The sequence below is a fragment of the Orbicella faveolata genome, unplaced genomic scaffold (assembly GCF_042242905.1).
Source record: "Orbicella faveolata isolate gen_17 unplaced genomic scaffold, um_ofav_v1 contig_13, whole genome shotgun sequence".
NCBI classification, from domain to species: domain Eukaryota; kingdom Metazoa; phylum Cnidaria; class Anthozoa; order Scleractinia; family Merulinidae; genus Orbicella; species Orbicella faveolata.
The window spans coordinates 6637960-6662107 of NW_028301540.1; the positions used below are offsets into that span (position 1 = coordinate 6637960).

A 24148-nucleotide genomic window follows, 5' to 3' on the forward strand; every position below is an offset into this window, starting at 1 on the left:
TCGAGTCACACCGGTGGAATGTAGTAAAAGGTAAGAGGAAAAGGACGGGAGAAAAAAGGGGACGGGAAGGGAGGGGCGAAAATACGCAGGAAAAACGCGGCGAAACAACAGATACGCGTTCGGCACGAACGCAGAGACGAGCGCACCAGGTGACACGGCCTCCAGCAAGGGTTTGTCCCGAGAGCGAGGTTGAACCGAGCCGAGGCCTGGGCGCTGCTTCGCTAAACATTAACTTCTGCCAACGAACTTGACACCAACCGGTTTTGATGGTTTACTTCCTATTGGATGACAAAGTGGCTCCAGTTCTTCACGGCCTAACGTAGTCATGCAAAACTATAGCAAATGTGATTTACTTTTGACGCCCAACCGAGAACAGTAATACCTTCCATGGTCTACTTTGCACTATTGGCAAGATGTTTTATTCTCACAATGCCATTCTTTAACGGCAACCTCACAAAACGTCTAGGCGAGACGGGTGGGGCATTGCGGTAAACTGAATGAGTTCGGGGGAGGGAGCGATGAGAGGGAATTGCAGTCTGTTAACACCCCACCCTGGTGGAGTAGTGATACACTGTTAGGCGCTCCACGAAGTTATCTAGCCATTTCTCAGTATACCGAGAACCAATGAACAGGACTTTACCCCATCGCTCACCGTCTCTATCTTGCGCGAAGCAGGACCACTGATTAATCCAGGGCGCGTTAAGGTTGAGCGAAATACTTCCTACACAGAAGTCATGATATCATAGTCAAGTTTGCTATTTACTCATACTTACATCAGCTGAGGACATTTCTGTGTCAGATTTCCACCGTGATTTCTTGCACGAAAGAATATAACGAAACTTACCGCAGTTCTCTTACAAAAACGTAATAATGAGTAAATATGAAACTGAAAGGAAAAAAAACCTTGCTGCATGAGTAGAACTTGCGCGTGAATAAGAAAACTGATTTGAGAGGCAAGCTTCGAGCATGCCAGTCAAACGTACAGAGGATTCCTATTCAGGACAACGAAGTTACGTACGAGAACAATTCTTCAAAAAGCTAGTGCCTTCCTCTTTAATTTCGAGTTCAACGATGTCCCGTTTACTTGCTCAGTTACAAAAATAAATAACAGAGGTTGTTGCGAATCAATTAATGAGGGACTGGGGGCATGTAGTAAAATTCGAAACGAGAGAAACGAAACGCAATCAGCAGATCTCAGTTTAAACTTCATCATTCAGCTGATGTGCCTAGTTACCTGGCCTATGAATGCAAGCGAGGCGGAAGGTGACCTTGCTTTGATACAGACCTCTCTGCTTTTCTCATTTAAATGTCAGTTAGTTAGCATAAGAACAACTTGATTTACACAACAAAAGCAGTGAGGTCTTTATATCAAAACAAGGTCACCTCCAGCCTCGCTACCATTCAAAGGCCACGTCACAGGACAAACAACTGTAAAATGGTTTATTCTCAGCTATCCGTTAAACGCCATCCAGTTCCTCAGCAACGGTCCTAAGGAGCCTAAGTACCAATACTTTAATTACGAGAAACCAAGAATTTAACTCCTGAATTTAACCCAGTCTTTTTCGATAACTAATTCAAAGGAAGGATGAAGCGTAAGTGAGTTTATTTCCCATGCAGGACAATACCAAGATAATCCCTCTCATGCTATTTTTAGCTCACTCCTTACTACGGAAATCCCAGCTGGTTCTAAAAATAGCCAATCCTATGAGGCGAATTTTGCTCACGTGGACAGCCCAAGCAACGCGCGGATACCAAGTAACTGGAGAGGGATTACTTTGGTTCTAAGGATGCAACTTGCACGGTGCATGCGTATGTTGCTAGTCTGAACATCATTGTGCTTGTGCTTGTGTTTACGTTTGTGCTTATCGCAAAATTGTGAACCAGGCTTTGTTCTCCACGTTACGCCCCATACATGTCGCTAACTACTTACCCTACATAAAAGCTCGTTGATACTTCAATTCCCAGTCGACATTTCTAGCGGTTCTTCCAATTTTATATTCAAGTTTGAGTTCAGTAGAAGCTCTTCTTCTTCATCTGTTCAAACGAAAGAGTCAGCCTTGCTTTCGGTCGACGTGGATTTCCTGCAGTTTTTCGCTGATTTCGACACCATGTAAGATTTTAAACAAGAATAAACGGTACCAGGGGCCCATTCTCGTCCCCAGAGGCCGCGCCCCTTTTAATCGCGACCTCTGGGAGGGTGTTTCTACCTCACGGGCGTAGATTGAGGGTGACTTCTTCTCGGGTTCCTAAAGGAAGAAACACTATATCAACTAAATATGACTTAAAATTCTAAGTCTTGTGACTATTTTATGACCAAAAAGAACTACATAATTGTGCACTCACTGGGAGTCGAACCCGGGCCACTGTGCCCTTACTTACCACTGTACCACCGAACTGCTAGCTGCCGGATGGCCGAAAATTTAAACTACATATAATGAACAGTAATATAAATTAATATAGAGTTACCCTAACATACAAATGAAAGCTAACCGCAAGCAAAATGGAGTGACGCTAACCGAGAGCAAAATGGAGTGACACAAACCGCAAGCAAACCTAACCGTGCTAACTGCAAGCAAGCAAGGTAAACATGTACAGCGGTTTATTAACACGTCTACCTTGTATAAGCAACATCCAGACGTCCAAACCCCATACTCCGCCCGGGCGTTATATTTTTCCCCTCTGGGAAGAACTAAGTCCGTAATTCACGGACTTCCCGTCACTCTGCGAATGCTCAGAGTCAAGTCTGGCTCAGAGTCAAGTCTGACAAATCTGATTGGCTGATAATACAAAACGAATTCTCTGCACATGCCTAGAAAGTTGGGTCGCGACTCTTGATGCTGAACAAAAGGAGCCCAGCCTCTGGGGACAAAAGTAGCGCCAAGTGGCACGAATCGCTGCCGGCATGCGAGCTCACATATTACTAGCATTGCGCGTGCTCCGTAAGGTACCCGGATTTTAGCGTTTTCGAGTGGGCGGGCGAAAACGAGTCCAATACTACACGGTACATGCGGACGCCTACTTTTATGAAAACAGGGATAAAACCTCCGTTTTCAAGTGTGGACAGAGTCTTGCAACCACTAATATAATGTGTTTTTTTCAGTAAAACGCCAGAAAATGCCAATGGAAGCGACCAAGGTTTATGACGCTTTTTTCGTCGCCGTTTTCAAAAGCCTCCGTTTTTACCTGTCGACCGGCTAGAAACGATGCGTCTTCAAAAGCCGTTTTCGAATGTCTCCGTTTTCATCAGTGTTTTCGGGCGTTTCAGTGTGGACGATAGGCGAAAACACATCAAAAAGTACATGTGTTTTCAGACTAGGACGCATTTATAGTGTGGTCGGGGCCCAAAATACCATCGGGCAGTGGCAGTTGCCACTGACTCGCGAGCTACCTTTCTAAAAAACGTACAGTACTATAGGAAAATTGACTACCTGACGAGGGAATTCCCCGTACGTTAAAGTTCACGCGAAAAAAAGATATCGCACGAATCGCAAAGCGATGAGTGCGATATAAGTTTTTCAAGTGAAATTTAACGTAAGTGGAATTCACGAGTCGCGATATGAATTTTCTTTTTGAATCGCATAGCCTTCTTTTTAAATGGAAGAAAACCCCCGTTTCATAAAGTCTGTGTGAATGTTGCAATATTCAACGCGCACTCGAGAAAAGCCACTCCAGTTGAATCAACTGTCAAGACTGTCAGGAGCCGGCCAATAGAAATCCACTTTCAAAAAAACTTGACTTCGTGGACCGCGACAATGGGTTTGAAAACATGATTAAAAGGTCATGGTTTCTAATTGTTTTTGAGTTGTTGTTTTGTTGTCGCTCCAGTGCCGTATCACGCAAAGCCTGCCTCGCTTTCAGATCAAGAGTCGCAATTCCACGCTCAATACCTCGCCTAGGTAACCAATCAGGATGCGAAAATTCTCTGAGCTGTGCGATTCTCTGAAAAGTTGATTTATACCCCAGGCAAAAAAGATAAGCCACGAAAGACGGCCAAAACACACAAGAGCCGGTCGTTCATTGAATATAATGAAACGAGGATCGCAATTGTTTTGTTTCCTTACAAGTCCGAGACAAAGTTGATAAAGTGTAGACTCTTTGAAGCTCTAGCTATGAAGGAGGATTCAGCTCAGTTTGCAAATTACAGCATTGGATATGAACACAAAGTAATGGTCTTATAAATGAAGTCATGGCATGCGATCCTTCAAATTTACTAGACACCGATTGCCAAGCACTTTCCCATAGTTTTGTTAACAACGTTGTGCAGGGAATAAAAAGTCTTAAGGTCTTCATGCAAAAATCATTCTAGTAACTAAATGAGGGCTATTGAGTAGCACCTTGCGCAGTTTGTGAAGTCAATGGGCACTGACTTATGAATTGAACGGTTAGCCATGGAGGATTTCACACTCGTTTCTTCTTCCACAAAGTGCGATTTGTACCAGTTTGACCCTTTGGTCTCCTATTGAGCCAACGATTTCTGCCTGCTTTACCAATAACTCTATTTTTATGATCAATATTAGAAACCCTTCCTAATGAAGCCAAACAATCTAGTGGTATGTCTTTCTCTTCCTTGGAAGGCAGTCGCAACCTGGCTGTAGTTTCAGTCTTGTTTAGAATCTGTGCACATGTACCGGCTGCTCGCACCAGCTGTGCACCTTTTCCTGGCTCTAGTTCAACATTGTACACCAAAGTGCCAATGGGAAGATGCGTCAAGGGGTAGGCATCGCCAGGTTTCAACCTCGCAATTGACTCTGGCTTTCCTCTGAAGGCTGTGACTACATCTCCGACCTTCATTTCGTGTGGTGCTGTGATGATTTTCATTTTGTTGCTTCCGTCTCCTGCAACCAGAGCAATTCGTCCTGAGCGACAAGGGTCATAACCTATGTGGAGGACTTTATCCCTGATCTTTTTAGGCTCTTCATTCTCTTGAAGCGCAGGGACTCTCACAAAGTCTATTATACGGTAGGTCTGTGAATGACCCCCACCCTTATGTCGTATGGCAATCCTTCCAGTCACAGGGTCTCTGCCTGCTTTCATTTGGTTGCGTTTTACGGAACCATCCTTGAGATAACCGGGTATTGGAATGTTCGGCATGCTGCGTCGCACCCTTATAAAAGAGTAGTGCGTCCTTCCTTCAGACACCAAACTTGTTGAAAATGCTTTGAGGAACAGATTGGAGAAGGGCAAAACACGATGCCTTGAACTAGTTAGGCTGTGCTGGAAAACACATTTGCTCAGGTTTGCAGTTGAACCAAGATGATTCCACATGTTTGTAGCATTAAGAGTCAAGTTGGATAATAATGAAGCTTGCTAGTCAAAGTAGCTAAATCAGCATGTCTGAAAATAAAAATAGAAAATGGTTAATAAGTCACTTCAATAAATTACATTTATGAACTAGGAGCAGACGAGTAATAACTTTGAGATAAAAACACACAGTTTTAAGTTTGCAAAACATGTTTCAGATGACCAACATCCATCTTCAGTTACAAATACAAATAAACCACCAGTCGCTGTGATATAAAAGTGAACTTACATAGAATATAGGATGTAGGATTAACAATAATAAGAATTAGTATCACCCAACTAGTGGACTAATGCAAATCCTGCATTTTGATTGACTACGCTACTAGAGGACTATTAGTAACAGTCATCGAGTAGCGAAATTGGCGCCATCGAGCGTGATGCTTTCTTTCGTTTTATTCCCAAATAAATATTTCTTCAACTTGCATTTGCTAACTTTATTATTACCTTTTCTGTCCGACTAGTTGGGTGATACTAAAACAATTAGACCCTACGCCCTCAAGGGCCACGGGTCAATAGCCCATTTGGCTTCGCCTCATGGGCTATTGACCAGTAGCCCTTGCGGGCTACGGGTCTAATTAACAAATGGTAAACGCCATAGCGTGCACTATTGAGTTATGGATGCACTTGGGAGGTTTGCTAAGCACGAAAGAAGCGTAAGAGTCGCATGAGGCTATCACCTCGTGCGACTCTTACGCTTCTTTCGTGCTTAGCAACCTCCCGCATGCATCCATAACTCAATAGTGCACACTATGGCGTTTACCATTTGTTTTATAACATAACATTGAGACATTGGAACAACAGAAGTCCTTTTATTGAGCTAAATCACAAAAAAATGTTCGTGTAGTCTTACATGACAAGAGAAAACAAGCGTGCGAAAATTCATTCATGACAACCGACTGCACACCAGTAACTCGATAAAGTTTCATCTTCAGACAACTGTGAAGACAGTTTCGCATTTCTGGCAGAAGAACATCGTCCATTACTTTGGAAACAATGTCTGTCAAAAGATTTGCTTTGTAAACATTAGCACACATGTCAGCAGTGTACACCCATGGGCAAATAGTAGACGCTAAATTAACCAATCAGAGCACACGCTTTACTTTAGTTATGTTATAATTGTTAATTATTGTGGGTTCTGGGTTTTCATAGTGCATCTAGTATCCTACATCACTCAGTGATTCTACCTCTGCTAAACCAATAATCTTTAATGAACTGTTTTTGGAAAGGTTAAGGAAAGGTTATCAAAAAATAAAACTAATTCCAGAGAAAAGTTGTTATGTGTAAGCTATTAAGTTAATCAACTGTCCCAATAGACTAAAAGTGAGGCAAGCAATACTTCTTGTGTCATCAATATAACTTAACAAAAATCCACAGCTTGTTTGCTGTTGACAAATAATAAATTGCCTGGAATATTAATTTTCAAGTACTGTCACAAAAGAAGTATCTTTCTTGCATGTCAGCAACAACTACTTTTCAAGCCATGGATTGAGTATGTTACATACCGTCTAGATATCAACATCCCCCACCATCTCCCCTTGGTATATGTCGCACATGTACCCAGGGAAATGGGGATTTGACATCTGTGGTCATCAGTGGAGTAGGGAATTTGACAGTCCACGTGAGGGATGGGAGACCTGAACATATTCACATGCTTTTCATGTTGACTGAAATCACGGGAGAGATCGCAGAAAAGGGGTTTTACTGTGAAGTTTGTGACATCCTGGCCAAATAAAATATGCTTGCAAAAGCTGTGTGTTTCATTTGAAGGTAAAATATAGCATTTTGCTTATATCTTCTGTGTCAAACTATGGTAAAGTCTAGATACGAACCAAGTGACCCATCAGGCCAGCCCCTATCTCCGGTTTCAGTGGGATGAAGTAGCTAGGAGTATTCTCTTCCCCCCTGCATAGGATGCTTCTCCATCACAGGGTTACCCACAGCATTAAAATTCCCCATACCTATTTAAACACCTGGGTGGAGAGAGACACTGTGAGGGTATAGTGTCTTGCCCAAGTACACAAAACAACGTTTCTGGCCAGGACCTGAACCGAGATCACTCAACCTAGAAGTGAGCGCACCAGCCATGAGGCCACCATGCCTTGGTTGTTGTCAAACTACGTTAAAATTGTATTTCCAAATCACGTTTATATTTAATTTCTATAACATTGTTACAGGTTTATTCAAGCTTGTCCTTGGGGCTAGGAGGATTTAATTATATTGCCTAATAAGACCCTCAGGTTGGGCACTTTTATCATTATTTTTGGCTCTTGGGATAAGAATTTGACCCACCGAATATGACTCCCAAATGCACAGGGTTTGTCCGTGGAGGAGAGGGGATGTTAAAGTTTCGTACTGACCAGTACACTTCGTAGCACTGCTTCAGTCACGCACCAATTATTTATACGCCAGAGGCCACAGTTGTACGCCAGTATGCCGCAGGATTTAAAACCTCCCAAAAACCCTTGTTAATTTTAGAAGCTTTACCCGGCTATTTAAACAAGAGGCACAACCCGCGCGCTGAACTTGCGGGCCAACCTTTGTAGGATTTTGCTCGTTAGCCATGCATGGCTATGCATTGTGGATGCAGCAAGGTATTTTCTGCTACTTTTTGTGTTGTTAAGCATAAAATTTCAGGTAGATATTCACATTCTAAGAAGAAAACTCACCTAAAACGAGGATGTTTGACTTTCAAAATGGCGGCCTGCATGTGAAAGCCGCTGACATTGTGAGCTGTGTGCGAACAAGCAAACTTGATGAAAATCCCCGTATGTTACGGAGAGGTCGCCATCTTGAGAAACCGAGTGTTGTCTGTAGTTGATGTTCAACGGTTGTTTGTGCATATTGCAAATCAATTTCTAGGTAAAAAACCCAATTTGTGGTGAAATTAACCTTAATTGTGCATGGCATGTTAATTTTATTCAGCTTTTCGTGATTTCTTTGGACTTGCATAACGTTTGTATGGACTACAAGATCAAGACCTCGAAAAATACCGTATTATGATTGAGGTTGTGTTCACTTTCAATAGATTTTGCAGTCGCACCATGTGGAGGTTGACTTTGTCAAAGGCGGCCAGGGTTAAACCTTTGCAAGGTTTAACACCCTCCTTGCAAGTTGCAGGTGAGGTTCTTTTCTTATAACAAACAGCCTCTACTGATGTACCGTAGACGATATTTGAATTCACTCCATTTAACCTTATATACTTATATGCATTACCCAGATATTTCAAATTTCTTAAATCAGCTAGACTGATAAGCAGTAAAACTAAGAAATATTCTAGTTGTTTAATCTGGATTTGTTGAGTATGAAAAATTAGATGTTCCATTTATTATCTACACCCCCCCCCCACCCCCCCTCCCCAACAAAGCCAACAAACCTTGGAATCTCAGGATGTAAACTTCATAGGTGCCAGCTGCCAAAAACTAGGTTGTCAGAATCTGCCCTCCTTAGGGGTTGGGAGTGGTGGATAAAAAATAAAATGATGGAGTGTCCCATTTGTCCCATTTGTGTCCCATGAGTGTCCCATACTCAATAATTTCGCTTTAGTGTATCTGTAGTCTCTCTTCGTAACTGTTGTTAATTATTATTTGTAATATCGTTAGCTTATTAGTTGTCTTTAGTCATTGTTGTCAATTCTAGTCTCTTTAGTTCTCTTGTTAACTTCAGTTGTATTTAGTTGTACCTAGTTGTATATTAATAACTCGTCCAAACATGACCCGCCTAGATTAGCTCAGCTATCCACGGGCATGTTATAATTGTAATTTTAATATGATAACAAATAAAATGTATGTATTTTATGGGCAATCGCAGTCGGTACATGCTTGTTATGGAGGCTGCCAACTGCAAATAGGGAGAGCAGTATATGCTGTGGTTGTATACGAAGTGCAGCCTGCAGACTGGGTTCAAAATGCAGACTGAAAACAAGATGTGTGTTCCATAAAGTGAATTATGCTATCACTTATTTAGGCATAGGATGAAAACAGTTTTGTATTCTCAGTCTGCATTTTGTACCTTGTCTGCAGTCTTCATTTAATTTGCAAAACCCAAACTAGACAGCCTGCTTCTAGGCTAGCGCTTTCTATACAATTATGTACAAGCAACTTACCAAGGCTGTGGCCTAAGAAAAATTATGATGAGCCCAAAGGTTTCTAACCATGAAATCCTGGGTGCCCACCCCTTAAACTTATATGAAAAAAGCAAGTTTTTCTAGCCACCCAAAGTCAAAAGTTAGTTGCCTGTGGCACCCAGGTGCTTCTAGAGTACAACCTTGCTTACTGTGTTATTATTCATCACATGTTTATTTCAGCTCAACATTATGCAACTGCTCCAGCTCCTGAAAAAATTGAAGTCTTTGTAAATGACAAAAGTCTGTTAGTTGATCCCGGAATAACGGTATTACAGGTAAGTAAGAAAACATTCCATACGCATTCAGCAGGTAATGAATGGCTGACACGTTCAGTTTCTTTACATTCAAGCTATTTATATGTTACCACAATTATTAATTAATTTGGTAATCAATACTCTGCTAGATCTTTGGTGTCAGCCACCTACTTCATGAAACTAGCCCTCTACTTCCTAAATTAATAAGAACCCGCTAAAGAGTTAAATGTCATGGTGTCTCAGCCACTTTTGTGGTCCATCAGTCCATTGGGGGTGTACAATGCATGAGCACTCAAATCTGGCTTTTGAGCTGTGTTAATGCATTATTTATTGTACTGTGGATCAAAGAAATGCATCATTTTTGTAATGCTGTACAGCATATGAAAAATAAAATTGTATCATTATTTTATTTTGGCTTGTACAAGTGATGTATTTGATATCTTTGGTTGTTGTCCCTGTGTTTGTTTAGGCCTGTGCGATGGCTGGTGTAGAAATTCCAAGGTTTTGCTATCATGACAGACTTTCTGTGGCTGGGAATTGTCGCATGTGCCTTGTTGAGGTGGAGAGATCCATTAAGGTTAGTTATACTCAATCTTTTGTCTTTACCATTCCATATTTCTTGTGAGTACTTCTCGTGAACCATTTAATTTTAACCCTGTTATTTCCTGATTATGATTAATTTTATACAATAATTGTATAAACATTGACATTGTCAAACAGACCAGACACAGGACTACCTTTATAAGAAATAATCAGCTTTTCAGTAGCAAGAAGGCTCTCTTATTATGGTTTATGCAAGCAGTGATTTGTGAGCCACTAGTGAGGGCTGAAGGTGGACTTTCTTTCTCTGCATCCATTTCCATCACTGGCTTCACTGCTTGCACAAACCTAAACCCAAACAGGGGTCCCTGTCCACAGGCAAAATGTTGCAGTTCATGTACATGTGTGTATGTTTTGGTTCAATTTTACCCTTGGTATAATTTGGTATTTTCCTTTGTTCTGGTGTATGGTGATGTACCATTAACTTAGTATAAATCTACTAGTGTTCTATAACAAATGTCATTCTTTTATTTGCTATGCTACTCACTAGCTTTTAGCTGTAGGTAGTGAGTACATGTAGCCTAGTGGTGTGTGGCTGTTAACAAAACTGCAGCCATTTCTTCGCATTTTTGAGCTGTCTGTGGAGAAGATTTAGATAAAGTATTGAATGACTAGTAGATTTATATTAAAACAATTAGACTATTCACTCACCATTTCTATGAGTGATGAAACTGTTGAGCTCACACTACTTTGTTTTTGGAAAATACCAAATTGTACCGAGGCTATTGAACAGCAACAGAGATGTCAGCAAATTCTCAGAACTTGTGTTAGACAAATGCATGACTATAGTTAAGAAGAAATGATATTTCAATTTAAACATGTCTTTTGTTTTAGCCTGTTGCATCTTGTGCAATGCCAGTAATGAAAGGGATGAAGGTCAAGACAGACTCACCAATGACAAGAAAAGCAAGGTAACAGATCAGTACTTACATGTAGTTTTTATTAACTGAGCAGGAGGTCTGTGTGTAAGAATCTTGAATGAGGTCATGAGTACAGACCAAATGCAGTGAGGTCTAACTTGTGTTTGGTCTGTACTCATGACCATTCTTTGACCTGTGATGATACTCTTGTGTGGCAAAGTTGGACTTCTGTTCCTTCCATCATCATCCTTCTTATCTGATGTTGTTAATTACAGGGTATGATTACAGCCTGAAAATGAATGCATTGTAGATACAACATAGATACTTGTAATGTACACTGGTACATTTTATCCTCCTTTGAAACACACATGCTGATTTTATGCACATGCACATTTGCTGGTGGACCTTACATGTGTATACCTGGGATGCGCGGTGGCCTCATGGTTAGTGTGCTCAACTCTGGATCGAGCGGGCTGGGTTTGAGCCCTGGCTGGAGACATTGTGTTGTGTTGTTGGGCAAGACACCATACTTTCACAGTGCCTCTCTCCACCTAGGTGTATAAATGGGTACTTATGAACTAGCATCCTATCCAGGGGGGAGTAGAAATACTCCTATGTAATCACTTCATGCAACAGAAACCAGCCAAGTGCCAGTTGGGTCATATGCAAACCTTACCTTACCTTCACATGTGTACATGTATATTATTTATTTGTCACTAGGGAGGGTGTGATGGAGTTTTTGTTGGTGAATCATCCACTGGACTGTCCCATCTGTGATCAAGGTGGAGAGTGTGACCTTCAGGATCAGTCAATGGCTTTTGGTAGTGACAGAAGCAGATTTGTAGACAACAGATTTTCAGGAAAAAGGTACAGTAGGGGTTGGATGTAAGGCAATTGTCAAACCTCGATTACCAGCCGCTGTTCAAGAAAGCGGCTTAAATTGAGCCTACGAGAACTACTAAAATGAATTCACAGATCCAGAGTACCTTTGATCCTCCATTTCAAAGTCAAATCTTCAACTGAATATTGAGTCATTTAACTGACATCCACCCTATAATCATATCTCTATTGGATTGTGAAAGTAAATCCTTTAAATACAGTGGAAATCATAGAGGTCCATGCTGTTCTGTGCAGTTGCCCCCTTCCCCGTGAAGGCCAACACCCATTTATACAGCTACAGTGTAGGTTTTTTTTTTTTTTTTTGTAATTTTTATTTTTTTTCAACATTTTGGGTTATAATACATACAATACAACACAAGACATAACACTAGTTACAATACTTACAATACGTCATAACTACAATAGATTACATACAACAAATTATAATTACTAATCGTAGCCTAATTATACCTAAAGAATATACAATGCGTTGTTTACAATAGTGCAGCTACCCAAATACAGAAAAAAAAAAAAAAAAAAAAAAAGAAAGTTAGTGACATGCTGAGAAGGAGAAATTACAAATTAAGCTCAACTATTATTAAGAGATGGCATTAGTTTTTCCCACTTTTTGTAATGTTTATAAAGTTGGTTATTTTTGGTAGCTATTTTTTTTTCAATGTAATAAACAGTTTTTGTCTTTGCTAAAAATATTGTTAATGTTGGTTTAATTTTATTTAATTTACATTTATAAATAAAAAACTTTCCTAGCAGTATCAAGTGATTCAGGATAATAAAGTCTTCGTTGTTGTTGAACACTCCAAACAAAATATTTTCAAATGTCAAAGTGTCCAAAGATACATTCTGGTTTGAAAGCCAAGAAGAAAAAGCCCGCCAGAAGTCTTTTGTTGTATCACAATAAAAGAGCAAATGTTCAAGGGACTCGACCTCTTTCAAACAAAAGGTGCACATTGGTGATTCAATCATTTTAAAACGGAATAACCTCTCATTTGTGAAAATTATATCGTTTAATAATTTATATTGGAACTCTCTAATTTTTGTTTCAAGTGTGACAGTGAATGGTAAAGAATAAATTTTTTTCCAGTCTTCTATAACCTCTGGATATTTGTCCTTCAACTTCCTTTTGGCGGTTGGAGGAGTTTGTTTCTTTGTTTTAAATCCTTTATACAAAAGTTTTGAAGAGGCTTTTAACAGATCCGATTTGGTTTCGTCGATATAAATATACACTGTATCCAAATGCTGTTGAGGATATAGTTGCTGATGTTGAATATGTGATTCTTTGATAATTAATCTCCATTCTTTTGGTATGGCATCTACAATTCCTATTAATTTGAAGTACTGAATTGGAGATAGATTCGCTTCCAACACTTTAAGGCTTTCAAGAAATTTACCCGTATCGGATAACAAGTCACCAATTTTAACAATTCCTTTAGTAAACAAATGTTTTTCAAAAAGAGATTTTCCGTGTATCACAATATTCCTATTATTCCAAATAATTTGGTCTACAACATCCTCATAGGTGGCTACCTTGGATTTCTTTAAATTACGAAATGCCTCTAGACACTCTTTGTAGAATATTGGAAGATGAACCGGTAGTTTACTAGTTTCAAAATCACAGAACAGGATGAGTTTTCCACCTATATTTCCAAAAAAGAAATCATCTAAAATAGTTTTCCAAGTGCTGTTGCTCTCTCCTAGATACTTTTTTAAGATCATCACTCTTTGAGCCGATATCATGGATTCAATATCAAGCATTTTTAGTCCTCCATTTTCAATATCATTGATAAGCGCGGTCCGTTTAATTTTATCGTTACCTTTCCAAATGAAACCGAAAATCAGTCTGTTTATCTCCTTGACAAGATCGTTTGATATTGAGATTGCAGTCGCTTTACTCAAAAATTTTGGAATAATGAAGGTCTTAACTATTTGAATCTTACCAATCAGGGTAAGACCCCTCCACTTCCACATACTCAGCGTTTTTTTAATAGATTTGAATATTGAGTCGAAGTTTGCTTTGTCTCGTGATGGTTTGTGATAGTCAAAAACGGTACCTAATATCTTGATTGATTTTCGCACTTTGTGAGTAAAGTCATTTTGTACTAGTTTATGTGGGCTACAGTGTAGGTTGAGAAAAATAATTAATTTCTGCAAGAGTCAAGTACTTTGCCCAAAAATATTCATTGTACATGTACATGTTCATGTAACATACGTATCTTTTCCAGCTGAAGTTCACACTCGCAAGCTGTAATTAATTTTGTTTTTATCTCCAAAGGGCTGTTGAAGACAAAAATGTAGGGCCACTGATAAAAACTATCATGACACGCTGCATTCACTGCACCAGATGCATTAGGTAAGGGAAATTTCAAATAGATCAACCTGTAATTTCTCTTCACTTTGGTAATTACATGTTCATTTCCACACAGACAGGTGACAGGAGTATAAAATATTTTCACTCTGATAATCCCCATGAAATCTCGCCCATGCACTTGTAATGCAATTATGCTTCAAATTATTACCCCAATGGATTTACCTTATTTATGGATGTACCTTAAGTCTCTGGAGGCCTCCCTTGCCTATAAATGTAGGGGCATTAATTCAGATTTTTTGCTTCTTTTGTCTACAGTAGTTTTGTAGTCGTAAGTTGTATCCAGTTTTTTTACCCAGCCACTGCCACTTCGGTGAAGTGTTTTTATTTTGCCCACCTCTGTTGTTGGATCTTCTGCCCATGCCACATCAAGATTGCTATCCATTTCTTAGCTTTGCCTGGGTAGTGAGTGTCTATATTCTTGGCAAGAATGATTTACTATTATCAATGAGGTGTTCAGTGACATGTACCGGTAATTTATAACCAAATTCTTGGATTGTTTGGCAATCAGAAAGGAGAATTTTTACTTTGAGCATCACTTGGAGGGTTGAAAAATTAACTGATTTCATTGCCCTGGCTTGTACATGTAATCAATACATTCAAAAATTTCCCTGAGCTTAGTGGATTCTAGAAGGAAAAAAAAGACTACTATAAAAATACAGTAAGGAAATATAAACTTAATCGAGAGGCAGGACACATGCAATTTTGTTTGTATCTTACAAGAAATAAGACAAAACAAACCAACACTGAGAGGCTGTTTCAATTTCAGGTTTGCCAGTGAGATTGCTGGTGTAGATGATCTGGGTACAACTGGAAGAGGGAATGACATGCAAGTTGGAACATATGTGGAGAAAATGTTTAAGTCAGAGCTGTCAGGAAACATTGTTGGTGTGTGAAGTGGCCATTTAAGATATTAATAAATGATTGATTGACTGACTGACTGACTGACTGACTGACTGACTGACTGATTGATTGACTGATTGATTGATTGATTGATTGATCGATCGATCGATCGATCAGGGTTTGTACGGGTCCTGGAAAACCTGGACAGTCCTGGAATTTTATTGTGGCATTTTCCAGGACTGGAAAGTCCTGGAAAAGGGCTACTGGTCCCGGAAAGGTCTGGAAATCTGTTAAAGTCAAGTAAAAAAAAAACATGAAATGTATGGCAGACAGTAAGGAGAATTAACATTAAGATAATGGGAGTGAAAGGGTTAATGTGAATTTTAGAGTCCTGGAAAAATCAATCTGAGTCCTGGAAAAGTCCTGGAAATTTTTTTCTGAAAAAAGTTACGAACCCTGTTGATTGATTGATTGATTGGTTAATTGATTGATTGGTTGATTGGTTGATTGATGGGTTGGTTGATTGATTGATTGATTGACTGACTGATTGGTTGGTTGATTGATTGATTGACTTGTTGATTGATTGATTGATCAATTGATTGATTGATCAATTGATTTGCTTGCTTGCTTGCATGATTAACTGACTGATTGATTTAGATTTTGTAATTTAAAAAGTTTGAAAACAGAAATAGAACATTTGGATGACTTGGTTTTGGGGTTCTTGCACAAAACTACATGAAATGTACAGTTGTATACTTATTCAACTAAGGCACTATAATATAAAATTTACATTATCTTATAGATCTATGCCCAGTTGGAGCCCTCACATCAAAACCATATGCATTTACAGCCAGACCCTGGGAACTCAGGTACATAATTTTGTACAGTTTTGTTTTGTATGTATCATTGTGTGGACATTGTACATGTTTCTGCAGTGTAGATGGATACCGGTTATGTTGGAGTACCACTAATGACTCTCTATGCTTGTGTATTAACTGGCAGTAGCCAGACTAAAGTTCTTATCAAGGTAATATCAGAAAAAAAAAAACATTTCTTTTGCATTTTTTTTTATATAAAATATAATTATATTATATAAATTCAATTTTTACCAAGGCAAGGCCCTTGAATTGCTTGTTACTACATGTAGCTACAGCCCTATATTATTAATCATCTAGTTGTGATTCTTGTAGGAAAACTGATTCTGTGGATGTGATGGATGCTGTAGGAAGTAATATTGTAGTAAACACAAGATGTGGTGAAGTCATGAGGATTCTACCGAGGCTGAATGAGGTAGGACACCCTTCAGTGCATTTGCTGTTGAGCCAAGTTGGTCATTCAGCTTGGGAAATGCTCGTTAAATTTAAAGTTAAGTTAAATTTACAAGCCAAATATAAATACTTTGATTACAAGAACAAGTAAGACAAATGTATCTTATTAAAGGCATTTTGAAGTCATGGTTTCTGTCCTTCTAGGATATAAATGAAGAGTGGATTTCAGACAAGACAAGGTAAGGCTAACTGGAGTAGGCATGAGTGAATGATCAATTTCTGATTATATGCAAGGAGCAACGACTCAAAGTGCTGCTCGGCCGTCCGGGACAATTAGATTATCTTTCCAGGCAAGGAACGTTTCATTCTCACTTACCTGATGGGCATTAGCAAGGCATGGGGAAGGGCCCAAACAAGTTGTCTGCCAGCTAAATAAAAAAAAGGTAGACTTGGACTTGCTCAGGGCAAGCAAAATTTGAGAGCTGCTTCTTCGAAGAGCAAGCTGGAATTTAAGTTTTTTTTAGCCCTGCTTTATGACGTACTTTTGTCACTGAGTTTGCATGGAGGACTCAAGAAAGAAAACCTCTAAGATCAGGTTATGAAAATAATGGGCTAATTTAAGAGGGCTTGATGAGTGCCAACATGCTTACAGAGTAAATACAGTTAAATGGAGGCCAGAAAAACCTGCAAAAAAGAAAAATCCTTTGGGAAATAAAATATGAAGAGATTCTTGGTTTTGAACCTCAGCTCAAGCTCCAATGATTAGGATTTTCTTATGGGACCTTTACAATGTACACAGCTAAAAGCAACTGCCAAATGAAATCTGTAAAACTAAGGAGGAAAATAATTACTGGACTAACAGAATGAGGTTGGTTCTGAGGCCTAGATGACTGCCACATGATAGACATGTACCCTGCCTTTTATACCCCAGTATCACTACCCACAACAGGGCTGTCATTAAGTTTTAATTCACCTGTAGCCTCGTTCTCCACATCCATAACAAACTTGTTACTTTGTGGGTGAATTCTATCAACAACAGGCAGTTTCATCCATAGCATCAAGGGAAAATCAACCATACTCGACCGTAACAGGTGTTGCGGGTTACAGCCCTTAATGACAGCCCTTCACAATGCAGCTGGTCTAGTACCCATGCCCTGTTGTGTCACATTCCGACAAGACTTTTATAATTGCATGTGTTACCAGTAAACTAGAGATTCTACTTTACTTTAATACCAATAAAAGCCTGTCTTGACACAGGTATTCCTATGATGGGCTGAAACGACAGCGTCTCACTAAACCGATGGTCAAAGATGATAAAGGGAACCTGATGCCCTGCACATGGGAGGAAGCTCTGGTGGAAGTTGCTCAGAAACTATCCGAGGTCAAGGGTAATGAAGTAGCAGCTGTCGCTGGGGGATTTGCCGATGCTGAGGCCTTGGTGGCTTTGAAAGACTTGCTTAACAAGTTTGACAGTGAGGGGTTGTACACTGAGGAAGGATTTCCATCAGATGGAGCAGGGTGAGTTATTACTGACAGTGCTGTGTTAACTCGTGAGTACCCTGGTGTTCAAAGCTCTCCTTAAAGGAATCTTGAATGACAAAACCTTGTAAAGGCCATGAAGTAACTTTGTAGCCTACTTGCAAAGGTTTGCTACTTGTAATATGATTTTATTCTACTAGTAAACTGGAAGGACCACTAGCAAATTCTTGATGCAATTGTCTTCCGTTGGACTGACTATATCTAATACACAAAGTGCTCTCTCTGTTTTGATCCAGACTTCAAAGTCTTTCTTTGATGGCCAGGCTATTAGCCAGATGGGTGCCCAGGCATCCTGTGGATGGCCACTTTCTAAAGAAAATTGTTTTAATTATGTTTCATATTGGATGGCCTTTTTTCAAATTCTGGCTAAAAGCCTGTTGGTGGCACATTGTCATCATTCTCAATCTTGAGGATTTCATGTCTCTGCAAGGAGTGTGTATTGCTTGTGTAGTGTAGTTAAGGTGAAGCATTTAATTGTGCCTTTTAGGACTGACTTCAGATCCAGTTACATCATGAATAGCACCATCGCAGGAATTGAGGCAAGTGGTCAACACAAAATCTAACCTTATCCAACAGCTATAGACTTCAGGAATCAATTCTACTATGGCTAGGTTCTCTTGACCTCATGAGAGTACTGTAGATAATAATCAACCGCAGTAGGGAGACCTTCTATACATGTATTGGACAGGTCTTAATTTGAAAATAGCGATGAGAGCTTCATTTATATAAAATGATGTTTTGCAAGTTTATATCACATCTACTGAGTTGGTTCATTACTGTTTAAAACCATCTAACGTAAAATAGCTGGGAAATTAAAGGTTGAACTATTTCTTTCAGGATGCAGATGTATTGCTGATTGTCGGGGCTAACCCCAGATATGAAGCCCCTCTGGTGAATGCCCGTATCCGCAAGGGGTATGGAAGTAATGTTAATTGTATAATATGAGTTACTGTCGTGACGTACAGACATGTGAGCGAAGACAGAGTTATTCCATTGAAAAGTCCCTGAAAAATCGCCACATCCTTGGAAAGTCCTTGAAAATGAAGAGAAATAGGTTTTCTCTGTGAAAACTCCTTGAATTTTCGAGTCAATGGGATAAAAAAGAAATTTTGACAATACGGGAGTTGAGTTCAGTAATCCCACCTTCAATGGGGTCTCGAGTATTCTGTATTTTGTCTCCTCCCCTCCCCCCTCACTTAAAGGAGCTCAGTCATGGCATTTTCAGTTATTTGGCCGTGTAATAAAGTTACTTAAGACTGAAGGAAACCTGAAAATGGCAGTTTTACGAAAACACCAAAAATTAAACAAATAAAGGAACGTGGTTGGTTAAGGATGGAGGAGATTAACGTGGATTACGATCAACGAACTTGAAAAATTTAGGCTGAACTTTTCCAAATGCGAAACAGTGACGTAGCTCCTTTAAAGAAACTTTACGTGTGATTCTGAATGAAATGAGTCCTCGAATATCAGGGAAGTTGACCTTGAAAAGTCCTTGTAAAAACTGTCTGAAGGTACAATGTAGGAAGCGTTTGGTTGACACTTGAGTAACGGATTGATGTTACTTGTTCTTGTAGTCCACTGGAGCATCCTCAGGAATCTTTTCTACTCCTATGTGGGGAGGACACAGAGTATCTTGCTCATGCCAAACTACTGCTATCTGTCTCTTCACTGCACATTCAACGCCAGCGCTTCTAGACGCATGCGTAATAATTTATGGTAATTATTGTATGATAATTTTTTATCCTAGGTGGATGCACAATGATCTCCAAGTTGCTCTTGTTGGTACAAAAGTGGACCTCACATACACTTATGAGGTGTGAAATCTTTGTATTGTTCTGTGTCTTGTCGCATTTGACTCTTTCAGCAGTATGTATATTTTTGTGGTTTATAATTTAATGATCTTTATATCTTTCAGTATCTTGGTGATACGGCTAGCAGCCTGAAAGAGATTGTATCTGGGGGACATGCGTTTTCAAAGGTTTTGTAAACACAAAGTATTCCTGATCCATTTATATAAGTCGGTAAAGGTTTTTGGTTGGTTGTCGTTAACTGTATTCAGGTGGGTTTACTTTCAGAAGAAATTTTGCGCTTCGGAAATGGTTGGGCTTCGTTTTAAAGGCGTTTCAAGTGCGAAGAATTGTTGGGCCGGGGGGGGGGGGGGAGGATATGTAATAAGACGACACGTTTTAGAAGGGAAAAGACTTGCTTACCAAGTTTGACAGTGAGGGGTTGTACACTGAGGAAGGATTTCCATCAGATGGAGCAGGGTGAGTTATTACTGACAGTGCTGTGTTAACTTTTACTAAACAGAACGATGTGAAACAAAAAATATGTCATACAGTTGTTAACTGAACATTAAAATCCCTAAACAACTGGACAGCCTGTTGTAATGGATTTTTTTTTAACACAATTGTATGAAATCTTATTTTTCTTAACAAGCGACTGCGTATGTTGTACACCGTTAGGCTTATTCCTAAGGGCCTCATTATGGGAAGAATTTTTTTTGTCTCAGATTTGGGTTATTTTGAGGAATTTTGTGATATTGTCCACATTTCCAACGCTTGTTTTCTCGCAGTTTTAACACCCTTTCAAACTCTAACTGTAGGTTTTGGCCAATGCTGAGCGCCCCATGATATTGGTGGGGAATACCATTCTTCAGGGACACGAAGGTGCTGCAGTACATCAAGTAGTAGCTGATATGTCGCACAAGTTGAAGAGTTCTAAGAAAGTCGAGAAAGACTGGAAGGTCCTTAATGTGCTACACAGGGTATGTAAAAATCCACGAATTATGCCCCTCACCACATCCGATGAATTGGATTTCACGACTGTTGCACACGTTTCATTCTCGTCCCTTGAGCTGCCTGCCCCTCTTCATGGTTAGTTAACCACTTAGGGCTGCCATAGGTTAGAAAAAAAGTCTTTGAGGTCAGGGAAAACCTAGAGAATTTTATCTGAGTTAAGGAAAATTGAAATTTTGAGGAAAAGACAAGAAAAATTGAAATTGTAACACCTTTGATTCAAGATCATTGAACGCTGGAAGAAACGTTTTAGGTAACTGTGACTGTAATTATTGTAAAGCGCTATTGAGCGAAAAGGAAATAGCGTTATTTAACAATTAGACCCGTGGCCCTTGAGGGCGAAGGGTCTAATTGTTTTAGTATCACCCAACTAGTCTGACAGAAAAGGTAATAATAAAGTTAGCAAATGCAAGTTGAAGAAATATTTATTTGAGAATAAAACGAAAGAAAGCGTCACGCTCGATTGCGCCAATTTCGCTACTCGAGGACTATTACTAATAGTCCTCTAGTAGCGTAGCCAATTAAAATGCAGGATTTGCATTAGTCCTCTAGTTGGGTGATACCAAATTAATATTATAAACAGGGTTCGTGCGGGTCCTGGAAAACCTGGAAAGTCCTGGATTTTTATTATGGCATTTTCTAGGAGTGGAAAGTCCTGGAAAAAGGCTTATGGTCCCGGAAAGTTCTGGATATCTGTTTAACTCGAGTAAAAAGAAAATATGTGTGTGACTTGAAGGTAACTCTGAAAATTACCAAAAAAAATTGCTGAATATACCGTCTTCAAGCCAGATTGTTTCTTTTCGACAGGTGGCCAGCCAAGTCGCGGCTCTGGATATTGGATACAAGCCTGGAGTCAACAAAATGACAGAGAAACCCAAACTGCTGTTCTTGCTGGGCGCTGTAAGTTAACTTTTGACGCGTCTGACAAAATGTAACTTGAAAACGAAAACCAAAGTTAGCAATCAAATGCCAATCACGGCGTAGAATATTGTAATAAACCAATCAGAAAGTTCTCAAATCAAGAACAAGTTAAAACATATAGCCAGGAAAACACGTAACTTGTGGCGAGCGCGGGAAGACGCGTAAACAATCGCGAGGTGATTGGCCGAGAAGACGCGCTATACCCTGATTGGCTAGAGCTCGGTACAAGAGAATTTTTAAACCACATATAAATCTTGAAAAATACGAGTTTGCTTTGAATTAAAAACGTGGTGGAACTCGGCCATATCTTCACCATCTATTGGTGTGTCATGAACTCACAATGTGACCAGCTCCCAGTTGGCTTGATAGCTCAGTTGGTAGAGCACTGCACCGGTATCGCAGAGGTCGTACATTTGACTCACGTTCAAGCCTTAGTGTTTTTCAGGCGTTATTTTGCAACTGCCTACATAACTGGAATGATCTCTAGTATGTTTAAATTCTCAGTTCGTTACCTGTTTTTAAATTCATGATAATCTTGTTCTCCACCCGAACAGGATGCTGGTCTTGTGAAGCGGGAAGATCTTCTAAAAGACTGTTTTATTGTGTATCAAGGTGCGTGACTATTTGCGACCCTTTTTTATGTAAATTGAACGTGTGCTACTTGGCCTTGATCTTGTCAAGTCCCCACCCCTCTCCCGCAGTTCTAACTGACCTTGCCGCTGCTCGTTTCAGGTCACCATGGCGACCATGGCGCACACATCGCTGACGTCGTCCTGCCCGGTGCAGCGTACACAGAGAAGACCGCCACTTACGTAAACACAGAGGGGAGGGCCCAGCAGACCAGAAGGGCTGTCACGCCACCCGTGTACGCGCGTGACGATTGGAAGATCATCAGAGCGCTGTCAGAGGTGAGATTCTAATATTTAGCCCAGTACATCTCTTCTTTACTCGGTGGTCTAATTAAATCGAACTTTGTTCCGCTGGAAACAGATCGCGGGTAATACCCTTCCATACGACAACTTAGAAGAAGTCAGACGAAGACTCTCCGAGCTGTCTCCGAACCTGACTCGGTATGGTGACGTAGAGGAGGCGAACTTCTTCAACTTAGCTCTGGGTTTGATGCAGGTAAGAGTAATAGGTAACTACGAGTGATCAGCACCTCTAGACTATAATCAAGAATCACTGAAATGACTCAGCTTTGGCGCCGTTACTTCTATATTTATGTTCTCGAGATCGATATCGTGTTGATGCAAAGGTCAGTGGCTAACACAATTTTTCCTACTGTTGACGAACGTGTTCACCCAGACCTTTTCGCCGTTAGAAACGCGTGGAAAGAGAATTTCCCGCCACGGGAAAACGGCGGTAAAAAGGTTTTGCCGCCAGAGAAAGACGCGCACAAGTGAACAGTCAATTCTGATTGGTTAGTTTAAATATTGCTAGATGCTGATTGGTTAGTCTTCTCCATGTGAATGTCGTGTTCCTTCTCTCTGTTCATGTGTACAATTTATTTGCTGTTATTGAGCCGTCTTTTTCTTTTTTTTTTGGCAACTTCAGGGCTCTAAAGCACAATCGTTGAAGCAACCCCTGCAGCCAAGTATTCTGGAACTGAAGGATTTCTACATGACGGACGCCATAAGCCGTGCTTCGCAGACCATGGCTAAATGTGTAAACGCCGTACAAACAATGAAGTGAAAGCTGTGGAGAGAAAAAAAAGAAGAAACTACCAATTTGTAAATAGGCCGTTTGAGGAAGCCATTTACACGCCGCCAAGACAAGCACTGTTACAGTAATTGATGGGCTTTATAATTTTCTGTATCAAAATGGTTTCCGTCGTAGGCTTGTGAGAAACAAAATATATGCGTCAATCATTAGGCAACAAGAGAGCCTACCACAGACAACCAGAGATGTAGCCTTTAGATATGACTATCACGGAAAATACATTTTATAAAGTTGTCCATTTTTTAAGTGCTTGGAATACCTATTCCAAATATATGTTTCGTGTTCAGACAAGATGAAAGTTGAGTATTTCCAACCAATTGTGAGACTACGTTGAATAAATATTTCAATTGTTATCAAAGCAGCCAAGAACCAACTCAAAGTTCTTAAAGATTAGGAGCGCTACAATTCTACGAAAAGTCGTTCAGAGCTGAAAATGTTTCACATTCAAATCCCGATTTAAACGAAGCATTTGGTAACTTAGTAAACTGGCGGGCTGTGTGTAAAATTGAAGAGTTGTTATAGTCTGTCAGATTATTTTTGTATAGTTTCATTCGTTTACACGAGTGATGGTGGCAGCATGTAATAAAATGAGTTAAGTCGTATGTGATAACGTCTTTTTTGTAGGAATCTTATCTCAAACTTATCGTGGGAGGCGCAGCT

At 39.9% G+C, this 24148-nt stretch overlaps 2 protein-coding genes across 2 annotated transcripts; one reads left to right on the forward strand and one right to left on the reverse strand.

Annotated features, from left to right (window-relative positions):
* Window positions 1–4005: 4005 nt before the first annotated feature.
* LOC110053935 (large ribosomal subunit protein uL2m-like) lies at window positions 4006–8037 on the reverse strand. Its single transcript, XM_020760255.2, has 2 exons — window positions 7968–8037; window positions 4006–5334 (listed from the first exon to the last, which is right to left on the reverse strand). The coding sequence occupies exon 2, from the start codon at window positions 5263–5265 to the stop codon at window positions 4399–4401; it is 867 nt and encodes a 288-aa protein (XP_020615914.2). The 5' UTR covers window positions 5266–5334; window positions 7968–8037; the 3' UTR covers window positions 4006–4398.
* An 11-nt stretch (window positions 8038–8048) lies between these two features.
* On the forward strand, window positions 8049–24090 carry LOC110053920 (NADH-ubiquinone oxidoreductase 75 kDa subunit, mitochondrial-like). The gene is made up of 22 exons (XM_020760244.2): window positions 8049–8160; window positions 8327–8418; window positions 9605–9699; window positions 10148–10255; window positions 11113–11189; window positions 11859–12005; window positions 14308–14385; window positions 15170–15288; window positions 16046–16112; window positions 16434–16533; window positions 16716–16750; window positions 17769–18029; window positions 18538–18589; window positions 18888–18964; window positions 19798–19864; window positions 19966–20028; window positions 20656–20817; window positions 21656–21748; window positions 22324–22381; window positions 22502–22677; window positions 22760–22894; window positions 23324–24090. Exons 2-22 carry the CDS (start codon window positions 8343–8345, stop codon window positions 23459–23461), a joined length of 2184 nt encoding a protein of 727 aa, XP_020615903.2. The 5' UTR covers window positions 8049–8160; window positions 8327–8342; the 3' UTR covers window positions 23462–24090.
* Window positions 24091–24148: the final 58 nt, after the last annotated feature.